At 46.8% G+C, this 22,248-nt stretch overlaps 1 protein-coding gene across 1 annotated transcript in view; it reads right to left on the bottom strand.

Annotated features, from left to right (window-relative positions):
* The window catches only part of ZNF532 (zinc finger protein 532), a 110,043-nt gene that overhangs the window by 28,164 nt on the left and 59,631 nt on the right, over positions 1 to 22,248 (bottom strand). The window contains exons 5-8 of the mRNA XM_068993732.1: positions 18,837 to 19,018; positions 14,597 to 14,773; positions 8,328 to 8,490; positions 4,739 to 5,020 (exon numbers count right to left, since the gene is read on the bottom strand). Coding sequence (XP_068849833.1) covers positions 4,739 to 5,020; positions 8,328 to 8,490; positions 14,597 to 14,773; positions 18,837 to 19,018 — 804 coding nt within the window. The remainder of the gene's footprint in view (positions 1 to 4,738; positions 5,021 to 8,327; positions 8,491 to 14,596; positions 14,774 to 18,836; positions 19,019 to 22,248) is intronic.

Here is a 22,248-nt window from a genome sequence, read left to right as displayed (position 1 = left end):
TGTGGGCAGGGTCCGCCCCCAGGGTCGCGGCCAGGAAAGCTGGCCTGGGGACACGTGTGTGCTGATTTTCGCTCTCCAGGTGATTCCAACGTGCGGCCAGTCTGCCAGAGACTAGGCGCCACTGGCGGTCACAAGGACTCTGCAAGTTCTGTTTCCATCTACAAACTGGATCGATGGAAGAGATGCTTTTTGCTGGTGGACGGCTGGTGTGAGAAGTGAGTTTTAGACCTGATCGCATATGCCCGCCTGCCTCGTGGGAGCTACGGGACTGCTGCAGACCACTACGGGTGCTTTCACTTGGTCCCGGACTGAGTCCAAAGGGCATCCTTCCCGTCCCCTTGCGGGTGGTCACCTGGCGTCTGCCTGAATCTGCCTGCCCGTGACAAGTAGGTACGTATTTCACCTGCAGGGCCCCAGCCTCCTTGCTTAATCGTTCGCTTATGGAGGATACAGGTATCAAAAAACAGCTATTAAATCTCCCTGGGACTCCAACTTCTCTTTGCCTCCTGAGACTGTTTCCAGACCCTCCCCCTTCTGGTTGCCTTCCTGAGTGACGGTGCATCACTCCCCGCCTCCAGTCAGGGCCGCGAGAACCCGGGTGGCACCACTTCTGATGCCACAGAGACGGCACCGCGTGGTTAAGAGAGCCTGTCCCCCTCTCCCCACGCGGGCACAGTGACAACCACGCTGCCCGTGCGTCTGGCCACGTGACCTGTTCTGGCCAGCGGCATGTGCTGCGCATCACATCCAGAATATAAGGGCATGTGATTCTCCAGGGTTCTCCCCATCCCCTACTGCTGAGATGACGGGGATGAAAGAAACTGTCTTGATCACTGAGTCACCGAAGGACAGATGCCCCGGAAAACTGTTCCCACTGGTAACAACTGCACAGGCAAGAAATAAACCTTTACTTTTGTATAAATCAATGGGTTCCAGGGACTTTTCCTGCTCCCTAGGGTACACCACTGGTCCTCACAGTGTAGACTTAGGAGAAATGCGAAGTTTACCAGACTCCGTCCGAGACCGACTGCATCAGAAGCTGTGCGGGTCTTGGGGCCCAGAACTGAGTGCTTATTAAAATCCCCCTCTCCCAGGGGGATTCAGAGGCACAATCAAGTTTTGAGAACCAGTAGCTAGATTACAATGCCACATCAAAGGGCATTTAACGTTGTCTCTGCAGCCACAGTGGGCTTAAGACAGCCAGGCAAAGCTGGAATGTTTTTCATGTAAGATAACTGAAACCTATCTGCCCCACATCACATCCATGTGCTTGATTTTTTTAAAACCTAGAGGAAACGTCTGTGTTTACTCATTCAGCTTTATCTTGTAAACTCCCTCCCAGCTTCTTTCCCTACAGTCAAAAGTCACTGGTAGAAACGCTAGGTAAAATCTGATCTGAAATGGCAGCTGTCTCTCCAGAGAGAAATGAAATCCTGAGTCAGCTATAAATTCAGCGTCCCATCTCGACCCTTCTGCGCGATCCTACATGGAACAGTCCTGGGATGGAGGCAGAGAGTCTCCATCTGTGCTCTTACCTAGCCACCTACCACCGAGTACCCTGTGAGCAAAAGAAAATGAAGATTTACCTAGGGCCACCTACTGTTAGGAGTCACCATGTTCTCATTCCTGGCGCTCAGAACCAAGCTATTCAACAACGTGCTCTGAAATGGTCAGGCTCAGAAAGGCCAGAGAAAGGAGTCACACTCAAGTGTGCCAGCCCCCAAAACCCCAGGCTCCCCCTAATTTCTAGACACAGAACTGGACCATCTACACCCCCAGAGAACCCCAGGAAGTCTCACAAGGTCCACTGTGATGGCATCCAAGTTCCACAGGTCAGTGACTGCAACTCTGCCTCAGGATCTAAGTGAAAGCTCAGCAATGATCCCTCGATGGGCTGGGGCACCCGGCAGCAAATGGGAAAATGGCTACAATGATCACAGATCACTGAGCAATTCTCAGATCTGAACAAGTACAGACAACTTTACTTTTTCATTTACCGTCAGGTTCCTGAAATTCTAGATTTATGAGATCTGTAAGAATGACCTCAGATACTATCTCACTGAGGGGATACTAATTTGAGGTCCCCAGGACACTCCTAGAGCAAACAAGAAAGAATGTCCGGTGGTACATGAGCCCCAAAACTGTACACAAAACTGCATATTTGTACATTTCTCTGGGAAAAGCTCACCCCTTGAATGCGACTGCTGGATGAATAATACTGACAACAAGCTCATCTTTCTGATCTTTTTTATGTGAGAACAGTTTAAGCTCCTTGTTGATCAGGCTTCAAGCTCCTGTAAGTTATACAAGAAGGCGAAACACTTGACAAGCGGCTGGATTTCGGGGGGACTGGAATGCAGGGAAGAAACCACAGCTGTAGACAGAAATTTGGAAGTTACACACACACACACACACACACAAACACACATACATATATATATATATACACACACACACACACGAGAAGTGAAGCTGTGTGGGTAACTGAAACTTCCCAGAGAGAGAGTTAAATGTTTCCAGGACAGAAATCCAGGAGAGAAATGTTTTCTGCTTGTCAGAACACCAAGGCGAGCGTATCATTGCACGCTTAGGGTAGATAGTACTTTCCAGGAAGAACCGCCGATCTGGAGAGATACCGGCATGGCTAAGGGAGGTGAACGTGGAAGGGTGACCACCTGCTCGAGCAGAAGCCCCGGTGAGGCGGGTCTGGGGGGCCTAGCTGAGAGCAGGGGCGTGTGGAGGGGGCGGGCACGTGCAGGGCTCTCTGAAGGCAGGAGGGAGACGGGGGTTGCGGGAGACTTGAAGCTGGGGGGTGGGGGGTGGGGGGAGGAAAGACTGGGAACATTCGCAAGGACGCCTGCAGGTGGAGTGTGGACAAAAGGTGGAGTCCCCGCATCTTCAAAGCGAACCCTGAAACCCTACGAAGCCAAACATCCCCTCCGCGAGGGGCAGTGGTCCCACAGCAAAGGTTCCCAGGTTACCTTCTCCATCCCATCAGCCTCCTCCGAGCCTTCTCTTCATCTTACATTCTAGACACAGTAACTGTCACATGTGCAGGATAGTTTAGAAAAAAAAAATTCTGCAATGTACCACATTGTTTACAGGAATCTCCAACGTGTAAGCAATGAAGGCTTTGGACTACCAGGTAACTGTTACAGTCTGCTCTTCTCTTAACGTTCATTACACCCAGCTCGGGTGCCAAGAAGACTTTTTGTAGAATCACCACATCGGGCTCTGAAAGAGCTACCGTTCATGCATTTATATAATTGCTTTATCAAGTACTGCTCCATAAGAACTACCCAGTATTTACCAGGAATATTCTAAGACGCTATGGCCCATTAGGAGCATCTAAGGTTGAGACAAATAAGCCATGTGATACTAAAGCCATTTATCTTTTGTAAGTAACCAGTTTTTATATGAGAAGATACTGAATCAAGTGTAGTCAAACCAAATAAAACAGCACCCATCTTTCTGCCATTTGTGATCGCTGTGATCAATGCTCAAGGGCACGTTTATGTGAACATGAATTCAGGCTCACATGTGAATGGCAAGAAGGTCAAACGCGACAGCTTCATGAGCACCTCAAACAGCATAAGTGAGATTACAAGGTAATGCTTTTAACTAACTTGTAAATGCTATACAAACGAACTTTTCAAGGATCTGGTATATACTAATTACAATCCTTATGCACTTTTTACACAGGTTCCCCAACAATAACTATGTGTTTCTTTTTAATATAACCATGGCTTTATTGGCTTAAATTAAAGCAAAAGATGGCTGCTTGAAAAGTACAGCGTATGTGAACTCAAAGTGGGACGAGCCGGCATTAGGTGCCTCAGGATGTTAAACAAAAATACAGCACCTATGATGTATTCCCATCTAAAAACTTCACCCTGAATCTAATCCAACTCCTAGGAACTACAGGATAAAAAGAAAGAAATTAAACAATGTCAAAAGGAAGCAACTACCTGAATCCAGAAATGCGGGGGTACAATTTACAAGAGGCATAACCCAATTTTTCCAACAAGTCAACACTAAACACTAAAATCCAACAGAAGAAAGACTGATAGAGATTAACAGAGATTTAAGTAACACAGCAACCAAATGCCAAGCACACGCTCTAGATCTGAACTGGAACAAACCAACTTTGAGACAACCAGACAAGAATAACCTTGGTTGCTTTTATGAAGTCTAGTAATGGGCATTAAAAAAAATCCTTATCAGTTTAGAGATGCGAACTTAACTATTTTAAAAAGAAAAAAATACACACACTGAGATTTTTTGGAGATTTTGAGTTATAGGAGCTTCTCCTAGACGGTTTAAAGATGAGGTCTTTCTTCTACCACCATATTCAGGAGAGAATCACAAAAATCATACAAATGTTACTGATCATTTTCAAAACACCCAAGTTCTTTCTCTCCTCCTTTTTCCTTTCTCTGCTGCAGAGCTCACCAGGAAATTCAAACGCGTCTGTCAGTTTGGTTCATCATGGTTCTGTTTCCACGGCTGCAAACACAAGTGCGGCAGATAACTCCCCGCTGGCCTTGGGGCCATCAGCAAAAATCACAGGAGATTGGAAGGACTTGGAAAGCCCATTTTATAGACTAAGAAACTGAGGCTCAGAGACCATTGAGTCATTTTCGAGGTTACTCCCCTAATTCCCAGCAGAACCAAGCAAGCACCCGCGGCTTGGAACGTCTTCCTTCCAGCGACAGGGAGGCTTTCAGGGACCACTTACCTTCCCGTGCTCCTTCCTCACGTGGGAAATGTAAACGTCTCTCTGCGTGAACAACCGGCCACACTCCCAACACGTCCACCCGGGACTAGCCACTTTCTTGGGTTCCAGTGACTTTTTCACGGGTGATGGGGATTTCTTTTCCAACTTCTCTTTCCCGTTCAGGGATCGGGTGTCCTCTTTGTTTTGGTTTGCGGAATTTGGGGTTGTAGGCTTAATGCTCAAAGGCAAGTTTATACCCAAGTTGGGAGGCCCTTCGATACTTTTCAACGTTCCATGCATAGACTAGGTTATAAAAAGAGAAGAAAGATATTTCACAAGCCACACCACTAAAAGAGAGCACACACAGACCATCTTACTACATTACAGACATTTCAATACGATTTCATATTCACTCAGAGATAGTTCTTAATACAGCAAGAAGAAAACCAAAGCAAAATACACACTTGGTGAAAAATGAAGGAGCACTTACCTTTTACAGCTGCTGTTAACTAATTAATGTGTTTCTAGTTTCAAACAATTATTAAAGGCTCGTTTCCTTGTGCCATTTAAAATTCGAAAAGAAAGACTTTGGTACTAAGGCCGAATCGTTCCTAGCGCAGCGTCGTCCCCCAGCGTGCCAGAGTGAGTCCTCTCTACCCGAGGCCACTTCGAGGCAGAGCATTTTCCTTCCAAGCCTACCCGGAAACGTTTAAGCAGGCGGCTATACTGGCAGGAGCTCAAGCCCCTTCGCTGGCCAACCAGAACAAACACCTGAGGCCGGTGTGTTAACAGCAAAGCGTCCCCACCCCGAACGCCTTTCACATTCTTGAAACACTTCTCAACAGTGTGGGTTTCTGCTGGGGAGAGTTTTGGTAATTTTAATCGCGCTCCCATCCCAATCCATCCCTTTTTACCAACACTATGCAGCACCCAGACTTGTGACCGATCCATAGCAGCTGCTCAAAGAGCCTGTGCACACTGCCCATTTAAGATTATTAACACAGGGGCCTCGACGTAAACGCCCAGGATTTCAGACTCCTCTGAGGTAAGACTAGCGCGATGTGATCCTAAAGCCCAGCTCACTTAGGCTTTTGAGTTCTAGAAGCCCAGAGTCCACAAAAATAAAGGCAGCAAACAAGTCTGTGCCTCAGTGTACAGTTTATCTTTGGATGGGGCTTCTCTTCTCATCAGTAGCCCCTGAGCTCTCGAATCTTCAGGAGGACAAGCCCGCCTAGTGCCCTGGGTCCCAGAGACTCGCGCCCCCACAGACCTCAGCGCCCCAGTCCTTGGCGTCAGCAGAGGCCCCTGTGTTTAAATAGCCCTTTGCAAAACAGAAGCCAAGTTTTCATATTTTTAACCATTTAAAACCCAAAGAAAACCACCCCCGAATCTTCTGATAAAACTTATGAAATAACTTTCTAGGCAAATACATTTCCACTAACTAAAAAGCTGAAGTGAGAGTAAAGTGACAAAGTATTCTAAAGGAGCTTTATTTCGCTCATAGAAACACCAAAAACGTGGCAAAGAGTTCTGCTGTGACCACACAGCAGTGGAACATGTGCAACAATGAGAATTTCTGACTTGCTCGCTTTTACGTTTTAAGTAAAAAATAAGATTATTTATTAAAGACGAATGTCCTTTTTTAAATAAAGGAAATACAACGTAATTCTCCTGGAAATGATGATTCCTTAGCTCCTGTACCAATAAACAACCTGAATGACTGTAACTTTAAAGGCAGACGCTGGCATGGAGCACAGGGGTCCCACAGAGTAAATAAATCCATTGTGGCAGAACAAAGAAATGATACAAATTGGATTAAACGGGGCCAATGGAAATCTACCTCTAAATAACTATGTCTGTAGAAAAACACTGTTTCTGGTCTCCTTTCTCTTAATTCCTTCCACATGAAAACCTGACCAGCACAGACACCAGACAATGTAAATAAATTCACAAGCTTAGATACACAAATGTAAAAACAGGGCGCCCCTAAAACTTTGTTCTGACCCATCCCTGAACACACAGAGGCGGGACAGAGCTTTAGAATGCACAGAACATACTTGAAAAGAGCGTGAGTGAGCATCCCACCGCTTCTGTGCCATGGAGTCTCGTAAAGGTTGAAACGACTGAAAACCATTCTTTCCTCCTGGTGGGCCCAGGTTTAATCCCGCTTCTTCAGTCTTTTATTTTACGGAGCCCTGTATTCCTCCAGGTTCTCTATTAACACAGGAAGACCCTAACCATGCCACTTGCAGACGTAGCGATGAGTTCCAGAAGGCACATAAAAGCCTCTTAAGAAGCACCTTTTCTTTCTCTTCTTTGCACCCCACCCTCCCCTCCTATCGAACATTTAAAATATTTGAGTCTAATTCCCAAGTCCCTATATTTTTATTTAAGCAGCCTGTAGTTTCTTCTGATCATTCGTTAAATATTTATTGCCAAGGTGATTTCGTAATTTTAGGAAAAACCTTTAAAACCTCTTAAGAGGATTTTACTGTACTTAAAGTGACAATGACAAAACCCTTCTCCCACGCATTTTTATCCTCCCTAGTAACACCACGCCATCACTGCCTGGGCCTGGCTTCTGGCGAGTGGCCTCTCGGAGGCTTTGAGTCCATTTTAATAGGCAGTTACGCTCCATGAGCTCATATACATTCAACACAGGAACTTTCAAGGATTAACAGTACCTTCATTTAACTAACCTGAGGTCAGAATAATTTAGAGATTTGATCTGCTCTTTCAACTGACCTTTTCTGTGTAATACATTTAAGAGAAAAACTAAGAGGCTGGGTTCATGGTAATACTGCGTCTGTTGTTTCTCTTTTTAAAAAGGACGTCACTTTAATCTCTGAGAGCTGATGGATATTATCTCCTAATGACACAGGAATAAAATTGCTTAACCTTCTCCCAGTGGACAGCTAAGAGGCTGGCACTAAGCTCTGTCCTTAGTGAGCTTAAAAGCCTATAGAGAGATTCAGGTGCCCCTTTGGGGAGAGAGTGGGCCATCCAAACCGGACACTTATTCACTTCACCCACTGAGCACCCGTCAGGCGCCAAATACTGCGCCGTATCCTGGACACTGTCAGTTCACACGGAAACTTGATTAAAAAAAAAAAAGACCATGCGATTCAGGGGCGTTAACTATCATGTGAACAGAACTGCTTAACACATCAATATTTATATGAATTAACATAGCTCATCAGAGTCCCTGTCTATTTCTAAATCCTACCTAACACCAAGTTCTCAAAAAAGTAAACTTCACAGCCATCATCTTCATAGAAGAGGGAAAACAAAAAAGCCTAAAACTGTATTATTCTTGTACGGTCAGGGCATGCATTTGTTACTTGGCTTTGATTTTCTGTGATGTGCAGGCCAGGACTCGGGAATAAAAAGCATCTCTCAGTCAAGAGCCCTCGATGGCAGCATGCTGTAGACTGCTCCCTAGCAACGAGCAGTGTCCATCCCACTGGGAACTGCTCCCTAGCAACGAGCAGCGTCCATCCCTTCCCTCAACAGCACCGCTCGCGCTTCCCCGTAGCCTACGGCTCAGCCCTGACTTACGGCCGACGTCTGCATCTACAGCTCCCTCAAAGGACAGAGGAGAGGCCCGCACCTTGATGTGGTCCATCATGAGCTGCTTCTGTGCATATAAAAGGGAACAGTCTGGACACTTGAAGACAGACACCTTCTGGTTTTCGATGTGCTGGTCAAAGTGGCGATACAGCAGGGTCTGCAGGGTGAATACGGTGTCACACATGGAGCACTTATAGATTATTCTGAAACAGAAGAAAGAGGTGCAGGGAGATGCCAGTCAGCCCTCATCTCTCAGGCCAAGGGCACTGCCACTTCACATCCAAGAATTCAGGAGGCGAATGCACGCCGACACGGTGAAGAGAGCAAAGCAGGTTAGCTTTGAGACAAATCTTCCAGAGCAACTGGCATCGCCCAGCGCGGCTCCACCTTAACATCTCAGGTACAGAGACACTCCGGCACATCTTCACCTGTGAGCTACTTTAACAAGAGCAAGAGCGTCCTTTTGCTTTTTTTTTGAAACAGTTTTGAAGATCAGACGAGGAGATGGTGGTGCCCTACCCTGAAAGGGGAACTGGCTGATGAACTGAGCAGGCCCAGCGTCTCGGGATGCCTGAACACGCTGTTACCCGTTGTGGGTTTTCTTCATAGTTAATAGCAATTTTACATTTGAATCTCACTATTCCTTTGCCTTTCCTTAACACTGAAAGCCCTGCACTAGGAAACAATCATACATGAAAATACAGACCCATAAAAGAAAATCCACAAATCACGCGTTGCTTCAATACTTGAATACCTACTGTTTCTACATGGTTTAAAGTCATCACTGTCCACTACAAACCATTTCCCTACCTAGTATGTGACTGCTAAGCAGCCTCCTTATGTGAATTCAGCGGCTCTGAACCTTCTGGACAGTCCCTTCACCCATCGACACTTTCCTGAGCGGGGCGCGGGGTGGGGTGCGGGGTTGTCTGGGAGAATGCAAGGACCCAGACTCCTCACTCCCAGCCTTCACCTCTGGGGTTCACTGGGACACTCAGGGAGTCCCCATTTTCCAACACAGCCGTCCTGGCCCTGAGAGGAGGGCCTGGGGACGCCGGTGTCTCCTCTGAAGAGCCAGAAGCACCTACACAGAGAACTCCAAAGAGCAGCGAGGCGGACGGCAGAGCGCGCCTGGCCCGAGTCGGGAGTGAGACCGAAGAACACCTGAGGCCTGCTCACCATTTCTGCAGGAAAGCGGAAAGGAGGGGCGCCCTCCCTGGGAACCACCTCTCTGTCCTCACAGGGCCTTCTGAGAGAGAGCGCTTCTCACGGACCTTTGGACCACACTTTCTATCTCTCTGCCCAAAACTACAGACGTTTCCCTCTTTTTCCATATGAGTTTTATAAACGTAACAGGCATGAGCAGCATATGATTTTAGAAGATCCTGACATGTCAGCTACCCTGGCATAGAACACAAGCACCCCTGCCTGGGAGAAGGGGGTATTTTTTTTATTATCAGACGTGGTTTACAGGACTTTATTGTTCGGCTCAAAGGTGGTACATTAACATCTACCGGAGACGCACACTTCCCCACTGTCTGAAATAGCTGACAGCTGGAAAGAACCCGAACATCCAGTGTAAGTAGATAAACAAGCAATAAGGTATGAATTTTCAAAAACTGTGATGCAGATATATACCAATGACATGGAATGATCTTCATGCAAATTTTAAAGAAAACAGGGAAGAAGACAGGATGGAGGACAGGCTCACATTTTGAAAAAGAAGCGCACAAAAGAAACAGCATGTAACTGTCACCAAAACCCCTATTTATTTACTTACTTAACCTATTCCTGTAACTGTTTTGCCTGCTTATACTTCCTGAGCTTTCTTAAATTAGCACCTGGCAATAAGAAAAAAAAAAAAGAATAGTCTCAAGAAAAGAACTAGGATTGCATTCTTAGAAAAGAACTAAGATTTACTAGCTAGGTTAAAAAATTTTCTCAGGACTCTTCCTACAGGTTCAGAAATAACTGCTTCATGAGAACCAGCATGGCTTGTTTTCATTTGTGCTACAGCCCTTCCCAGTTCTGTCTTGCTGTGTTGCCTTCTACTGAACTGCAAAGAAAGTAGAAAACAGGACATAATCTATTCACTCGGACATAATCTATTCTTCTGAGGAACAGGTTGCTGGAATGTGCCTCACAAACCACTAACAAATATCCAGGGGAAACAGTGGCCTCACAGTGCAGGCATCTGGGTGCCACCAAGCGGACCAGAGGATAGAGGCGAGCATCCCCAGAGGGACAGGCGTGCAGGGAGCAAACTGGAAGGAGTGAGAAGATTCCTGCCAGAGGACACACCCTGAATCCAGCTGTGAGAGCGCGGGAAGAAGGGCCATCTTCAGGACACAGGCTGGGGCCTTCCCTGGCTGTCCAGGGGTTCAGACTCCATGCTTCCAATGCAGGGGGCTCGGGTTCAGTCCCTGGTAGGGGAACTAAGACTCCACAAGCCACACTGCGTGGCCAAAAAGTAAGAAAAAAAAGAACACGAGGCTTAAATCCCCTGCAGGATGTGAGCAGGAAGACAGCACTGCTCCAGACGGAAGCGCACAGGACGACTGGATGCACAGAGCGCTCCCAGACGGGACTCGGCGCCAGGAAGAGAGGAAGGGGAACAAAACTTAACACCTCACAGCTGGAGAAGTTTTCAAGGGATCTATCAACTGGATGGTGAAATGTAAACCCATGCTGGGAGACCGCTGCTGCTGCTAAGTCGCTTCAGTCATGTCCGACTCTGTGCGACCCCACAGATGGCAGCCCACCAGGCTCCCCCGTCCCCGGGATTCTCCAGGCAAGAACACTGGAGTGGGTTGCCATTCCTTCTCCAATGCATGAAAGTGAAAAGTGAAAGTGAAGTCGCTCAGTCATGTCTGACTCTTCTCGACCCCATGGACTGCAGCCCACCAGGCTCCTCTGTCCCTGGGAGTTTCCAGGCAAGATCACTGGAGTGGGGTGCCACTGCCTTCGTGCTGGGAGATTAGATGGTGGTAATAATGCACATGAGTGTCCTTCTTGGGAGGAGAGGCAGAACACACCCAAACATTTCCGCCCTGAGGCCCCATTATTCCTAAGTGGGAGGAAGAGAGAGAGAGATACAGAGAGAAAAGATGAAAGGATGAACCAGGTGTTGGGAATGCTAACGGCTGGGGGACGTGGGTGAAGGGGACACACAAGTTCCCCATAGCGCTCTTCCAAGTTTTCTGTTGGAGATGATCACAAAATTAAAAAAACAGGTGCTAATATCAGAAAAGCCCAAATTAGGGTGCCACAACCCCCACAGACACAGAGCTGGACCGTGGACACAGAGGACCGGTCAAGGACAATGCAGGCAGGCGCCCCGGGGAAACCTGCAGGCGGGGAGCAGCAAGGGCACTCAAGACGGGTGACCAGTCCGCACAGAGGCAGCGTCTCCACGGGCACGGCCCCGGGGCACGCAACTGGCAGGGAAGGGGCTCTGAAAGCTGAACCGGCAAGTGTGACGTGACCCCAAACGTGAACCTGAGTGGACAGCGGCAGAACTGGGCTAAACAGCGCAGGGGGGCCAGGGGCTGAAAAGGAACTGCAGGGCAGCGGAGAGAAAAGTAGCAGGCGGGAAAGAAAGGGTAAGTCTAAACACCCACCCTCAGGTCAGGGCAGAGCGCAACGCCTGAATGTAAAAAAGCGCGTGAATGATAAAGGACTCTAAGCTCACAACCGCGGCCACTAGGGCGCAAAGCACAACACGTGCCCACGCCTGTCCTGGGAGGTCTACACCACGGCCCCCTCACAGGTGGCTCAGAGACCGGATGGTCTGCGTGCTGCCTCGGAAATCCCAGACCAGCTCTTCAAATTTGTCTTCGTCTGAATCAAAGCCCTCCACCATGCCGTGATGACAGTGTGCGTGGCTTTAGGTCCTGGCAACCTGTTTCCAAGCTCTGTCTCTTGCCCAGTTCTTCACTCTGAAGTCCTCGTTTCTTGACTTGCATGCAGTTAGAAGCAGCAAAGAGAAGGACAGTGAGGCCCAAAAAACTTCTGGTTATTCAGCCGTCGAGGAAGGTATTTAAAAAAAGTCACTGAATGTATCACCGTAAAATTCTAGCAGCGGACATTCACAATGATCTCAAGATTACCCAGGAAAGATGAAAGGGTGTTCAAAGTACCCTTTGACAAGGCAGAGAAAAGTGCCTGACCACACACAGGAAAACAAGAAACAAAGCCCTGGGATGGTTCCTGCACATAATGGGCACTGCATAAATGTTTGAAATAAAAATCCTATGTCACGCCTTTCAAGCTGAGGTGCAGGTCTTCACGGGTTCCTTCTCAGACTTGCATATATTCTCTAAAGAAAACGAGGGGTGGGGATTTTTATACTGATCTTTAAAAATTAACATAAGCTATTTGCATAATGTTGGATCATCCGCATAAAACCACCTGTTAACCAAATACCACTGTGAGGTCTCACATGTGAGGTTCTACTCAACGTGGGGCTAACTTCACAGTGGCTCAGCGGTAAAGGACCCACCTGCCAAGGCAGGAGATCTGGGTTCGATCCCTGGGTTGGGAAGATCCCCTTGAGGAGGAAATGGCAACCCGTTCCAGTATTCTTGCCTGGAGAATCCCATGGACAGAGGAGGCTGGCGGGCTACAGTCCATGGGGTCACACAGAGTCGGACACGACTTCGTGACTAAACAATGACAAACTGAACAGAATAGGGATCTAATGTTGAAAGAAAGCTTCCTGGTCAAACGTGGGCGAACCAGCTTCCGGCACGGCACAGGGAGGCAGGCTTGACGGGAGTCTGCGTAGGGAAAGGGGTGCCCTCGGCCCTGGAGGGCGGGCGACGGACCACAGGCCCCAGGAGCCGCAGGGCTGCCGGGGTGCGGGCCTGACTCACCGCCCGAGTCACTGCGGCAAACTGAGCCCACTGGTCTGCGAGTTTGGCCGTTTTTTCACTTGTAAATTTGTTCTATAGTTTAAAACCCAGTTGTTAGTGCCTATATTTGGGCATGTACTTGTTAAAGGCTATAGTAGTGGGGAAAAGCCTTTTTCCTAAGAAAATACTGGAATAACTTTTTCCCTGTCAAAGACTGAATTTATGGAGTGGGGGTGGAGGGAGAATATGCTAGAGACCAAAAGCCACGACCGCGGCCTCATGACCCACTGAAGGCTGTTTAACCAAAAATCACTGGTGTCTGTCTTCACAGCCACGGCCTCAAGCTATATGTGGATCCCCTAATTTCTAATGTGCTTCATTGTGAAGCCCTACAAAGGTCACAGCTGAAGGTCCCACTAGAATAAAACTCCATTTCTCACAGCTTTTTAGCTAACAGTGTCATTTCTACCACACTCCCCCCAAACTAAACGCTACGTGAAAAACCAACCATACACAGTATGGCACATACGCATATCTCCCCCGATACTTCCTGACTACAGGTTCAGAAAAAAACACAGCAATAGGTCTAAGGCAGCAGCTGATGCCACACATAATTACTGAATTATGCACGGCCACGAGCCACACAGGAAGGCACTGCCGTCATCCTGGCCATCAGACCCGGGGCCGGGTGAGCAAGTGAGCAAGGAAGCGGAGGCTGTGGGCCCCCCACGCGCCAAGCAGAGGGGCCCCGTGCGGGCATTCTAAACGCGTCACTCTGCTTCACCTCCAGCAAAACCTGGGACGGGCGTGTGACCCTCACTTTGCCAGGGTCGGGGTGGGGCCAAGGCCACTGGTGGGTGGCGGCAGGATTCTGACCCCAGGGGCCCCACTCTCTCCTCTCTGCCAGGCTGCCGCCACGGCAGGCCACCAGCTATAACTAATCCACTACAGGATTTAAGACTCCATGAGGAAAACCCTGACAGAAGATGGAAATTAAGGCAAAAAATGAAATTTACTTTTACTAATCCAAGACTTATACTGGCTATGAAGTTAAGTTCAGGAACCAGGGTCTTCAGTTGACTTCATCTTCTAAATGGTACTGTGAAAAGTGTTATCAGATGAAAAAAGAAACTATGCAAATTGAAAAGGTGACAGCTTTTTTTTCAGTCTTCTGAGAACCTAGGAAAAATCATCTTAAAAGAACAAAATCAGTCAATGTTCACACGTTTAGCAAAAACTGATGGCAAGAGCATAAACAGTCAGTGACATTTCTGGACAAAGACCTCACCCTGGACAGTACTGAAAGCTTTAGGAAGTTATAAGCTGTCCTTCACGCGTGTCACAGTTTCACAGCGGCGAAATCCTTCTTGTCTTGAAATTTTACCCCACCGAACTACCACCTCCTCTAAACTCCTGAGGAAGGAGTGGAGAAAAGCTGAAAGGCAGCGTGACTTACTTCGGTTCTCCTATCTTGATGCCAGGATGCTGCGTGTAGGCATGAGAGTGTGTACTTGGGGCAGACTTAAACGCCATTGGACAGATAGGACACTTGTAGAAGACTTCACAGTGAGAACCTTGGATGTGAGACTTCAGCGCGGCCACATCCGAGTACACAACATTGCAATGCACACATCTGTTAGAAAACAAACACACGGGCGTTAGCACGAGGCCGCCAGACCTGTGTCACTTAACTGTGCAAAACTGGCTCACGTGAACATCTTGAAAACAGCCCTTCTAGGTTTTTTTTTTTTAATATGTGGGGTTTCTTCCATTTAGAACAGATCAATTTATCTTCAGATAGTTGAGAAGGAAGATTAGGCAAAAGAAAAACAAAACTCCAAGGGACTATTTTTTTGAGCATCTTTTATAAAATGTCTAGGCACGAACACCCAGACTCCAGACGGCGGTGGGACCGATGGAGCGAGAGGCCATGTCAAGGCCAGGAGCATGGCAAGACCCTACGGCTTCCAGCTTTGAGAAGATGACCATGGGCTAGATCCTGAGGGTCTCACCCATCCCCAAAGCCCGCTGGAAGAATTCTTTGCTACCTGATACTACATGCCAGCGACAGAGGGACCCAGAGGGACAGATGAGTGCCAGCTCACAGCCGCCGGCAGCGTCCTGTCCAGCCCAAGGTGGCGAACGTACCCGGGGCTACTGCAGAGAAGGCCAAGCAGCTAGTGCTTCGGTCTCCTGGAAATTCCACTTAAGCACAAGACATCTGTTTAAGAAATGACATGAATGATAAACTGCTAAAGGACAAGCCTCCCCCGATAAGTGGCCTCTCTAGCTCACCTCTTCTTGAATTAATAATAATTTGATGGTTAGCCCACTCCTCACTCAAATCTAGTCCTACAGAAACAAACTTCACAAGAAGTATGGAGACACTTCCCCCAGCCTCATCTTTCTCGTGGAGGGACTCCCAGTACCACTGAGAGTTCACCCATTTATCGCTTAGGCGTCCTTGTCGGCTCACCCCTGAAGATTATTCGAGGGTGGTCTCTCTGTTGACCCACAAGGACAGACCTTTGAACACCTGGCAGCCGTGTCCTGGGCGTGAACGCGAGAGGCTGACCTGGAGGGGGGCTGCAGACGGGGCTGAACCTAAGGTGCTTCTCTTAGAAGCTCCCTCCCAATTCAGGGAGCCAAAGTTACACCGAGCAGCAGACTCTGAATTACGCGTGTTCTATCAAGTGGGCTGTGTTAAGTAAGCTTTGTGAGCATTTTATAAAAATGGTAATTAATGCCTTAGCATTTCAAGTGACTGAAGGCATCCTGTTCAGCAATATATATAATAAATAAATATGTATATAATATATATTATATATATATATATATAATACAGTAAATAACTATAGGAGAATAAAGAAACCTCCTCTGTCTGATCCACCTGAACTACTTTTCCAGGCAAAAAGCCCCCCAACCACCCTGAAACGATCTTGAGTTAATATGAACTTGGGTCGCCTGGAACAGGTTGCGATCCCCTCTGGGTCAGTCTCTCACTTGTTAAATGAGAAGAGCTGGACTCAAGTTAGTCCTTCCTGACCCTAGAAGCTGGTAACTCCTATCAAAAAAGATCATCCGAAACAAAAATAGTTGCTATTAAAGAGAAGCACACGGTACATCATGAATCATAAACAAAATATTTTTCCCGGCAAGAGTACAAAGGTGATAGGTGAAGGGGAAAACACCTAGGAAGGGATAATTGTCTGAAGTCTCCTGGAGCGAGAGGAAGATTTAACCCCCAAGAAAATCAACAAGAGGTTAGAGAATCGACAGCTGACTAAGGAAGTGGCTAAGGCTTGGTCCAAACAGCTTCATGGAAGCAAGGGAAAGCCTGCCTTAATATGAGGAGAAAGTAAAAAAAACTTAAGAACTTAGGAGACAGTTGTAAAATTTCTGCCTGCAAGTGGAAAAAAAGATTCATAGGCAACAGGGACCAATGAGGAATGTAAATAAGGTTAAAAAATAGAAGGAGAATTGGAAGGGTTCCTACAGCATTCTAATGCTACTAAAAATCTAGCCTACTAATAAATATTTAACATAGCTGAAGCCCTTCGTCTTCTGGATACCAATTAAGTTTCTCTTCATTTTTTAAATTAAAAACATAATAAAATGCTTTTAGGATACAATCCTGTAATCCCCTCTTCCAGATGCAGGTTCAGTGGATCGAGAAGAGGGAAAATTCAGAGAAATACTACACTTGACTTTTATCAAATCGACCAGAAGCTAGAGGTGACCCCTGTAACATCTGGGAGATGGCAGTACAATCAGGAGGAGAGCACTCGGAAGACACAGACTCAGGCTGGGAGCTGCGCTGGAGACTTTCCTCTGGCTAAAAATAATTTAAAAAAAAAAAAAAAATGGGGAAACTAAAAAGCCAAAAAGGAGAAGAAGAAACCATACAAGGTCAAGGGGCTGCTAAATCCCGGCCAAATAGCAGATGGAGCTGTTACTTGAAACAACAGGAAAACAACTAAGGTCAGATTGTGTTCTTTTACCTAAAGAGGTGTAAACAGGAACGAAATTTCAGAGCACGCACACATAGGGTTTTTATAGCTCCGTAACCCCTCAAGTGCAAGGAAAAAACAAAAAACATACTAAACAGAAATTGTAGTAAAAATTCAAAGTGCCAAATTTAGGCAACGCAATGAACGAGGCGGGAAGAAAAGAAAAGTAAGGGCTGGGCTTTTCCAACTGTGTTAATTACTGTGAGCCTGCCAGCAGAGCTTTGTTTTAATTTAGGAAAGACACCAGGAATAGCTAGAATTATAGGAGTCTTTTATTCATTCCAATTTAAGTTTACTTTCATTATATTGGAAAAATCAACTCTAAATGTCTGAGGAAATTGGCATCCATTGCAGGAACTGCACTCGTACAGAGCGCGGAACTGCCTTCTATATTAAACAAAGAATCCAGTAATAAGAGTTTCCAAATACGGGATGAGAACCAAAGCGTCACTGTGTGTGAATTCTGTGGTATCAATGTGGAGCGTCCCTCTTAGGCACTGAGCATGCTTCTGGACCCCCCTCTCCTACTCTGGAACATACCCCTGGAGACAAGGTAAGTAAACATCACGTCAATTTGGACAGGGCACCGAGGCGCAGAGAACACGCGCATTACCACACAATGAGCAGCAGAACGGGCACAAAAAAGCTCTGGTTTTTAACTTTCCAAACCAAAGGCGCTCTATCAGGTGGTTCTCAGTGCACGGAACACCTGCGCATCACAGGTTTGGAGACATGAGATAAAAATGAGAAATCAGTCTCATTATTAGAGAAATGGACAGAACCACCAAGAAACTAGCGACACCATAAGCTAAACTGAAATAAAACTGCTAAGTCAATACCAACTGGCCTTCGTTTTGATGAAACATCAGAATTGAATTGACAGTCTAACATTAACAATACCCAGTAACCAGTCTCAAAATAAGCCCATAATACAGTAACACCTCTATTAACAAAGACCCTGTGTAGCAATGACATGTTTTCTTGGTGGACCTCCATTTAATCAAAATATAGAAGGTACAGGAATATATTTTAGAAGGTCACAAAGCAGAGGGTCAAGTTCAAACTCATCATCACACATTATTAGGCTAACGTTTGGATTTGTCGGATGTTGTAAAAGACATCTGAAAATTTTGGGGGGCAGTGAGAGGATCACAGTGAAGATGAGCAGAGACGCGGGAGAAGCCCGGGCCCCAGGAACAGAGGAGGGGGAATAAAGGAAGCTGATCTGGGTGGAGGGCTCCTCCATAGTGAGCGACGGTAGGAAAGGACGTGTTGATACGACCCAGCCTTCAACACAAGAGAAGAGTGAGGGACCTTCTCACCCTTTTGTTTTGATGAGAGAAGTACTCAGCGGAGCAGAAATGCACTGTATTCTTACAGGGGTTAAAATGTAGGCAGCATGACAAGGACAGTCTACTAGAAAGGGGGCAGAAAGTACAAAGGCTCCTAACACTCGATCAAAGCCAAGCTTTGCCACATGCCCGCTTCTGCCTGGCAGGAGGGGCCCCTTTTACCCTGGGCCTGGCGTGGACCAGCGTCAACCCCAGACACCCCCCTACGAATGAGCGAGGTTCCCAGAGGATCTGTCGATCAAGGTTTCACTTGTAGGAAAATGAAAATGCTGAGCACGGACCCCTCAGAACCCTGCACAAGCTCCACGCGCCCGGAAATGAAGGCCGTACTGACCGGAAACCCACTCTCCGCGTGTAGTGCAGGCAGTTCTTGGTGACGTGGGTCTGGAAGTGCACGGACCGGCAGATGGCGCCGCACTCGGGGCAGGTGTAGGGAGATTTGTGCTGATGGATCCGCTGGTGGGAGGCGTAACTGCACTGGTTGGGGAGCAGCATCTGGCAGACAGTGCAAGTCTTCTAAACAAACCAGAGGGGGAGACACGATTGGTCCTGCGAAGCACTTTCTAATACGCAGAGAAGCTTGGTTAGACCTCAAAGTCAGTATACATCAGTCATGGCAAACACTGCAATAATTACTTATAAGCCCAAAGAAAAGGCAAACTTAAAAAACTTAAAAGGTCAAGATAAAATACCTGACCCCGCAAAACACAAACAGTATGTTCATAAAGTCAGGCTCATCCCCAAAGTGTGATGTAAAGAGAAGGTCAGCTTCCGGTAGAGTTCCAATTTTGTTACTTTTACCCCTTTTTTTTTAGTGCGTAGAAGAGGCATTCTTATAAAGTAAGTTAGCAAATCTAATGAGTAATTAAAGTACAAGTTTACGGACATCTATCTTGACAGTAGTCAGAGTTCCCAGAACTCAGTGACTTTCTTCAAAATAATGAAAACTAATTGGTGGCTAACTCGGTTTTCTTTTTCGGCCACTTCAGTTATCAGTATTTGAGATGTCAAATACAGGAATACAAAAGAATGGCCGCAGCAATCGGTTCTTCTTTTTTGCACATGATCTGGCCTTAAATGGATGAACTGACCATTATACGATTTACGATTAAAACCAACAAATTACGTTCGGATACATAAATTCAGATATTAAGTCGAAACTTCCAGAGCTTAAAATCTAATCACATATAAACTAAAGCGGAGACCGAAATCCTCTTTGGGAAGGCCTCTACACCATTAACTAACACGGAAAAACGGAAACACGTCCCATGTTTTTCATCCCTTTAGGTGTAAGTGCTACACATGGCAGGGTTTTAAAACACAAAAAAACTTACAGTAAATATAAATGGGGGACTTGACATCATTCCAAAGTTAAAAGGTGTTTCCATACTATTTGGACATTCATGCAACAAGTATCTACTATCTTCTAAAATGTATAATTTTTATTAAAGTCAGTTAAAGAAAAGCCTCAAAATATACTGTAGTTAAAAGTGAACCAATCTTTTATACTGACAACAGAATTTAGACATTTTCAAAACAGACTTTTTATTCTTTTAGCTTCTGAATCAAGCAAATTAAGGTTTCAGCTTCTAAGGAAAATCAGAAACTCACTTGAAAATTCTTTCTTGGTTCTCTCCTGAAAGGACTAAAGTACAAATTTGATCCCATAAAATGTTTATTGCAGTCACAAAATAAGAACATTACAGGCAGCTTTGATGAGGTTAAGCATCACTTTAAAATAGCATTCCTTTTCTAATAATACATATTCCAAAGATTAAAACAAGCCACAGCCAATGAAAACCAATCCACAGATGCATTAAGTATCAAATCCTGGTGACCTCTACTTTATCACAGGTAATCAACTGTTTCTTTGAACTAAAGGATTCTGTTCACTTTACCACACGGTTATTCATCCCAGGCAGTGAACTGTAACGTCTGCATTTTGACAGGCATCTCAGAATGTCTTGCACTTACTCGGAATAAAACCAGTGCTTTCTACACTCAAGCCAAAGCGTTTTATTTTTGCCCTATGCATTGAGCCCATTCCACTGTGAGCCAAGTGGTGAACTGGATCCTTTAAACAGATGGACTTAGATACATCATCTCATTTGATTCTCATAAAAATCTATGAAGTCGATGGCACGATCTCCACTTTACAGGTGAGGAAAGGAGGTGTGGCGGAGTTAAGAAACTTGCCAGGGGCCCACAGCTCTCAGGAGGAGGAACCAGGATTTGAATCGCGCTCTGACCCATTCCAAGGCTGACAGCGGGGCAGGGGGACAGCTGTGGTTACGATTACAGGCAACACCCCCAGCCCACTCCACGGCGTGTCTTCCATCCATGGTGACGCAGTTTTATTATAGGGAAAGACAGCAACAAAAATAAGAGAAAACCTAAAAAGGAGAGAGAGCTGTGTTCCCTTAAAGCCGAACAAATTTTAACGTATCTCCCATCAAAATGTCACCAGATACCCTTCATGGTACACATAAAATTCACAACGAGTTACTTAAACATGCTTCCCTATCAGATGCCTGTATGCTGTCATAATATGTGTTAGTTATGGACGCATTGGTGGATGAAAGGGCTTTTGTACTAGTAAGGCGAACTAAAATAAGTATCAACATTATTCAAGAAGAGGCTTTACGAATTAAAGTGCTCTTTATGACAGAAATCTCTGACTGCAGAAACCAGGGAAAATGTTTTAGAGTGGCGAGGTCACCTACACAGCCACATTTCGATAGCGACCTGTCTCACACGTCAGTCCCTGGGAGGAAGTGTTCCCTTCACACTGCACTGTGGTGGCCCCGGGGGCTCCATGAGAGCAGGTGGTGGTCTCTGCCCCTGCCAACCACTGATCAGCCACAGGAACCTGCCCTCGGCCCTTTCCACTGACTGAGGCTCTTCGCCAACTCCAGGCAGATAAGCAAGACCGGGAGCGGTGGACCGCACGCCCGCATCATGACGCTTCCCCATTCTGCGATCACCGCAGTGGAGGAATCCAGCTGCCGGGGAGCCCTCGTCCAGAGAGTGCACGCAGCCACACACGCTCCGAGCGAACTCCCACACTTCTCTGCTTACCGGCTCCCACTCCACCCACTCCGTGTGCAGAACCAACCAGCCGTCTGGGCTGCAGACCTCTCCTGGACACGTGGGTGAGAGCCACAGTTTTCAACTCACATGACAGCGTCTGCCCAACCGTTCCCCTCAGATTTTTAAAAAATTTATTTATTTATTTATTTAGGTTTGGCTATGCTGGGTCTTTGCTGCTTGCTGTGTGGGCATTGCTCTCGCTGCAGGGTGTGGGCATCTCCCTGCGGTGGCCCCTCTTGTTGCTGCTCCCGAGCTCCAAGCTCAGCCTCAATCGACGCAGCGCACTGGCGCAGCTGCTCCGTGGCAGGTGGGAACCTCCCAGATCGGGCATCAAACCCCTGTCTCCTGCACTGGCGGGTGGATTCTTGCCCACTGAGTTGCCAGGGAAGCTCCTTCCTCCAATTTCATCCACCGCCCTGTTTTAGATAACAGGTCCCCTCTGCCTCCTGAAACGGTGGTGCTGGATCTCACAGCGCAGAGGAAGAGGAGCCAACGCCACTTGCTTCTCTGGGCTGCTGGAGACTCTTGGCATTGCCACTCTCTCTGGACTGGGCGATGCGTGCGGGCATCGGGCCAGGCCAGGATCTCTTTGTGGTCTCTGACGATCTGACTGTCCTTGTTTTGTTGTTTTAAACCAAAGAAAACAAAAGCGTCTC

Source organism: Capricornis sumatraensis, chromosome 21 (assembly GCF_032405125.1).
Source record: "Capricornis sumatraensis isolate serow.1 chromosome 21, serow.2, whole genome shotgun sequence".
NCBI lineage: Eukaryota > Metazoa > Chordata > Mammalia > Artiodactyla > Bovidae > Capricornis > Capricornis sumatraensis.
This window is presented reverse-complemented; position numbering and strand designations above follow the sequence as displayed.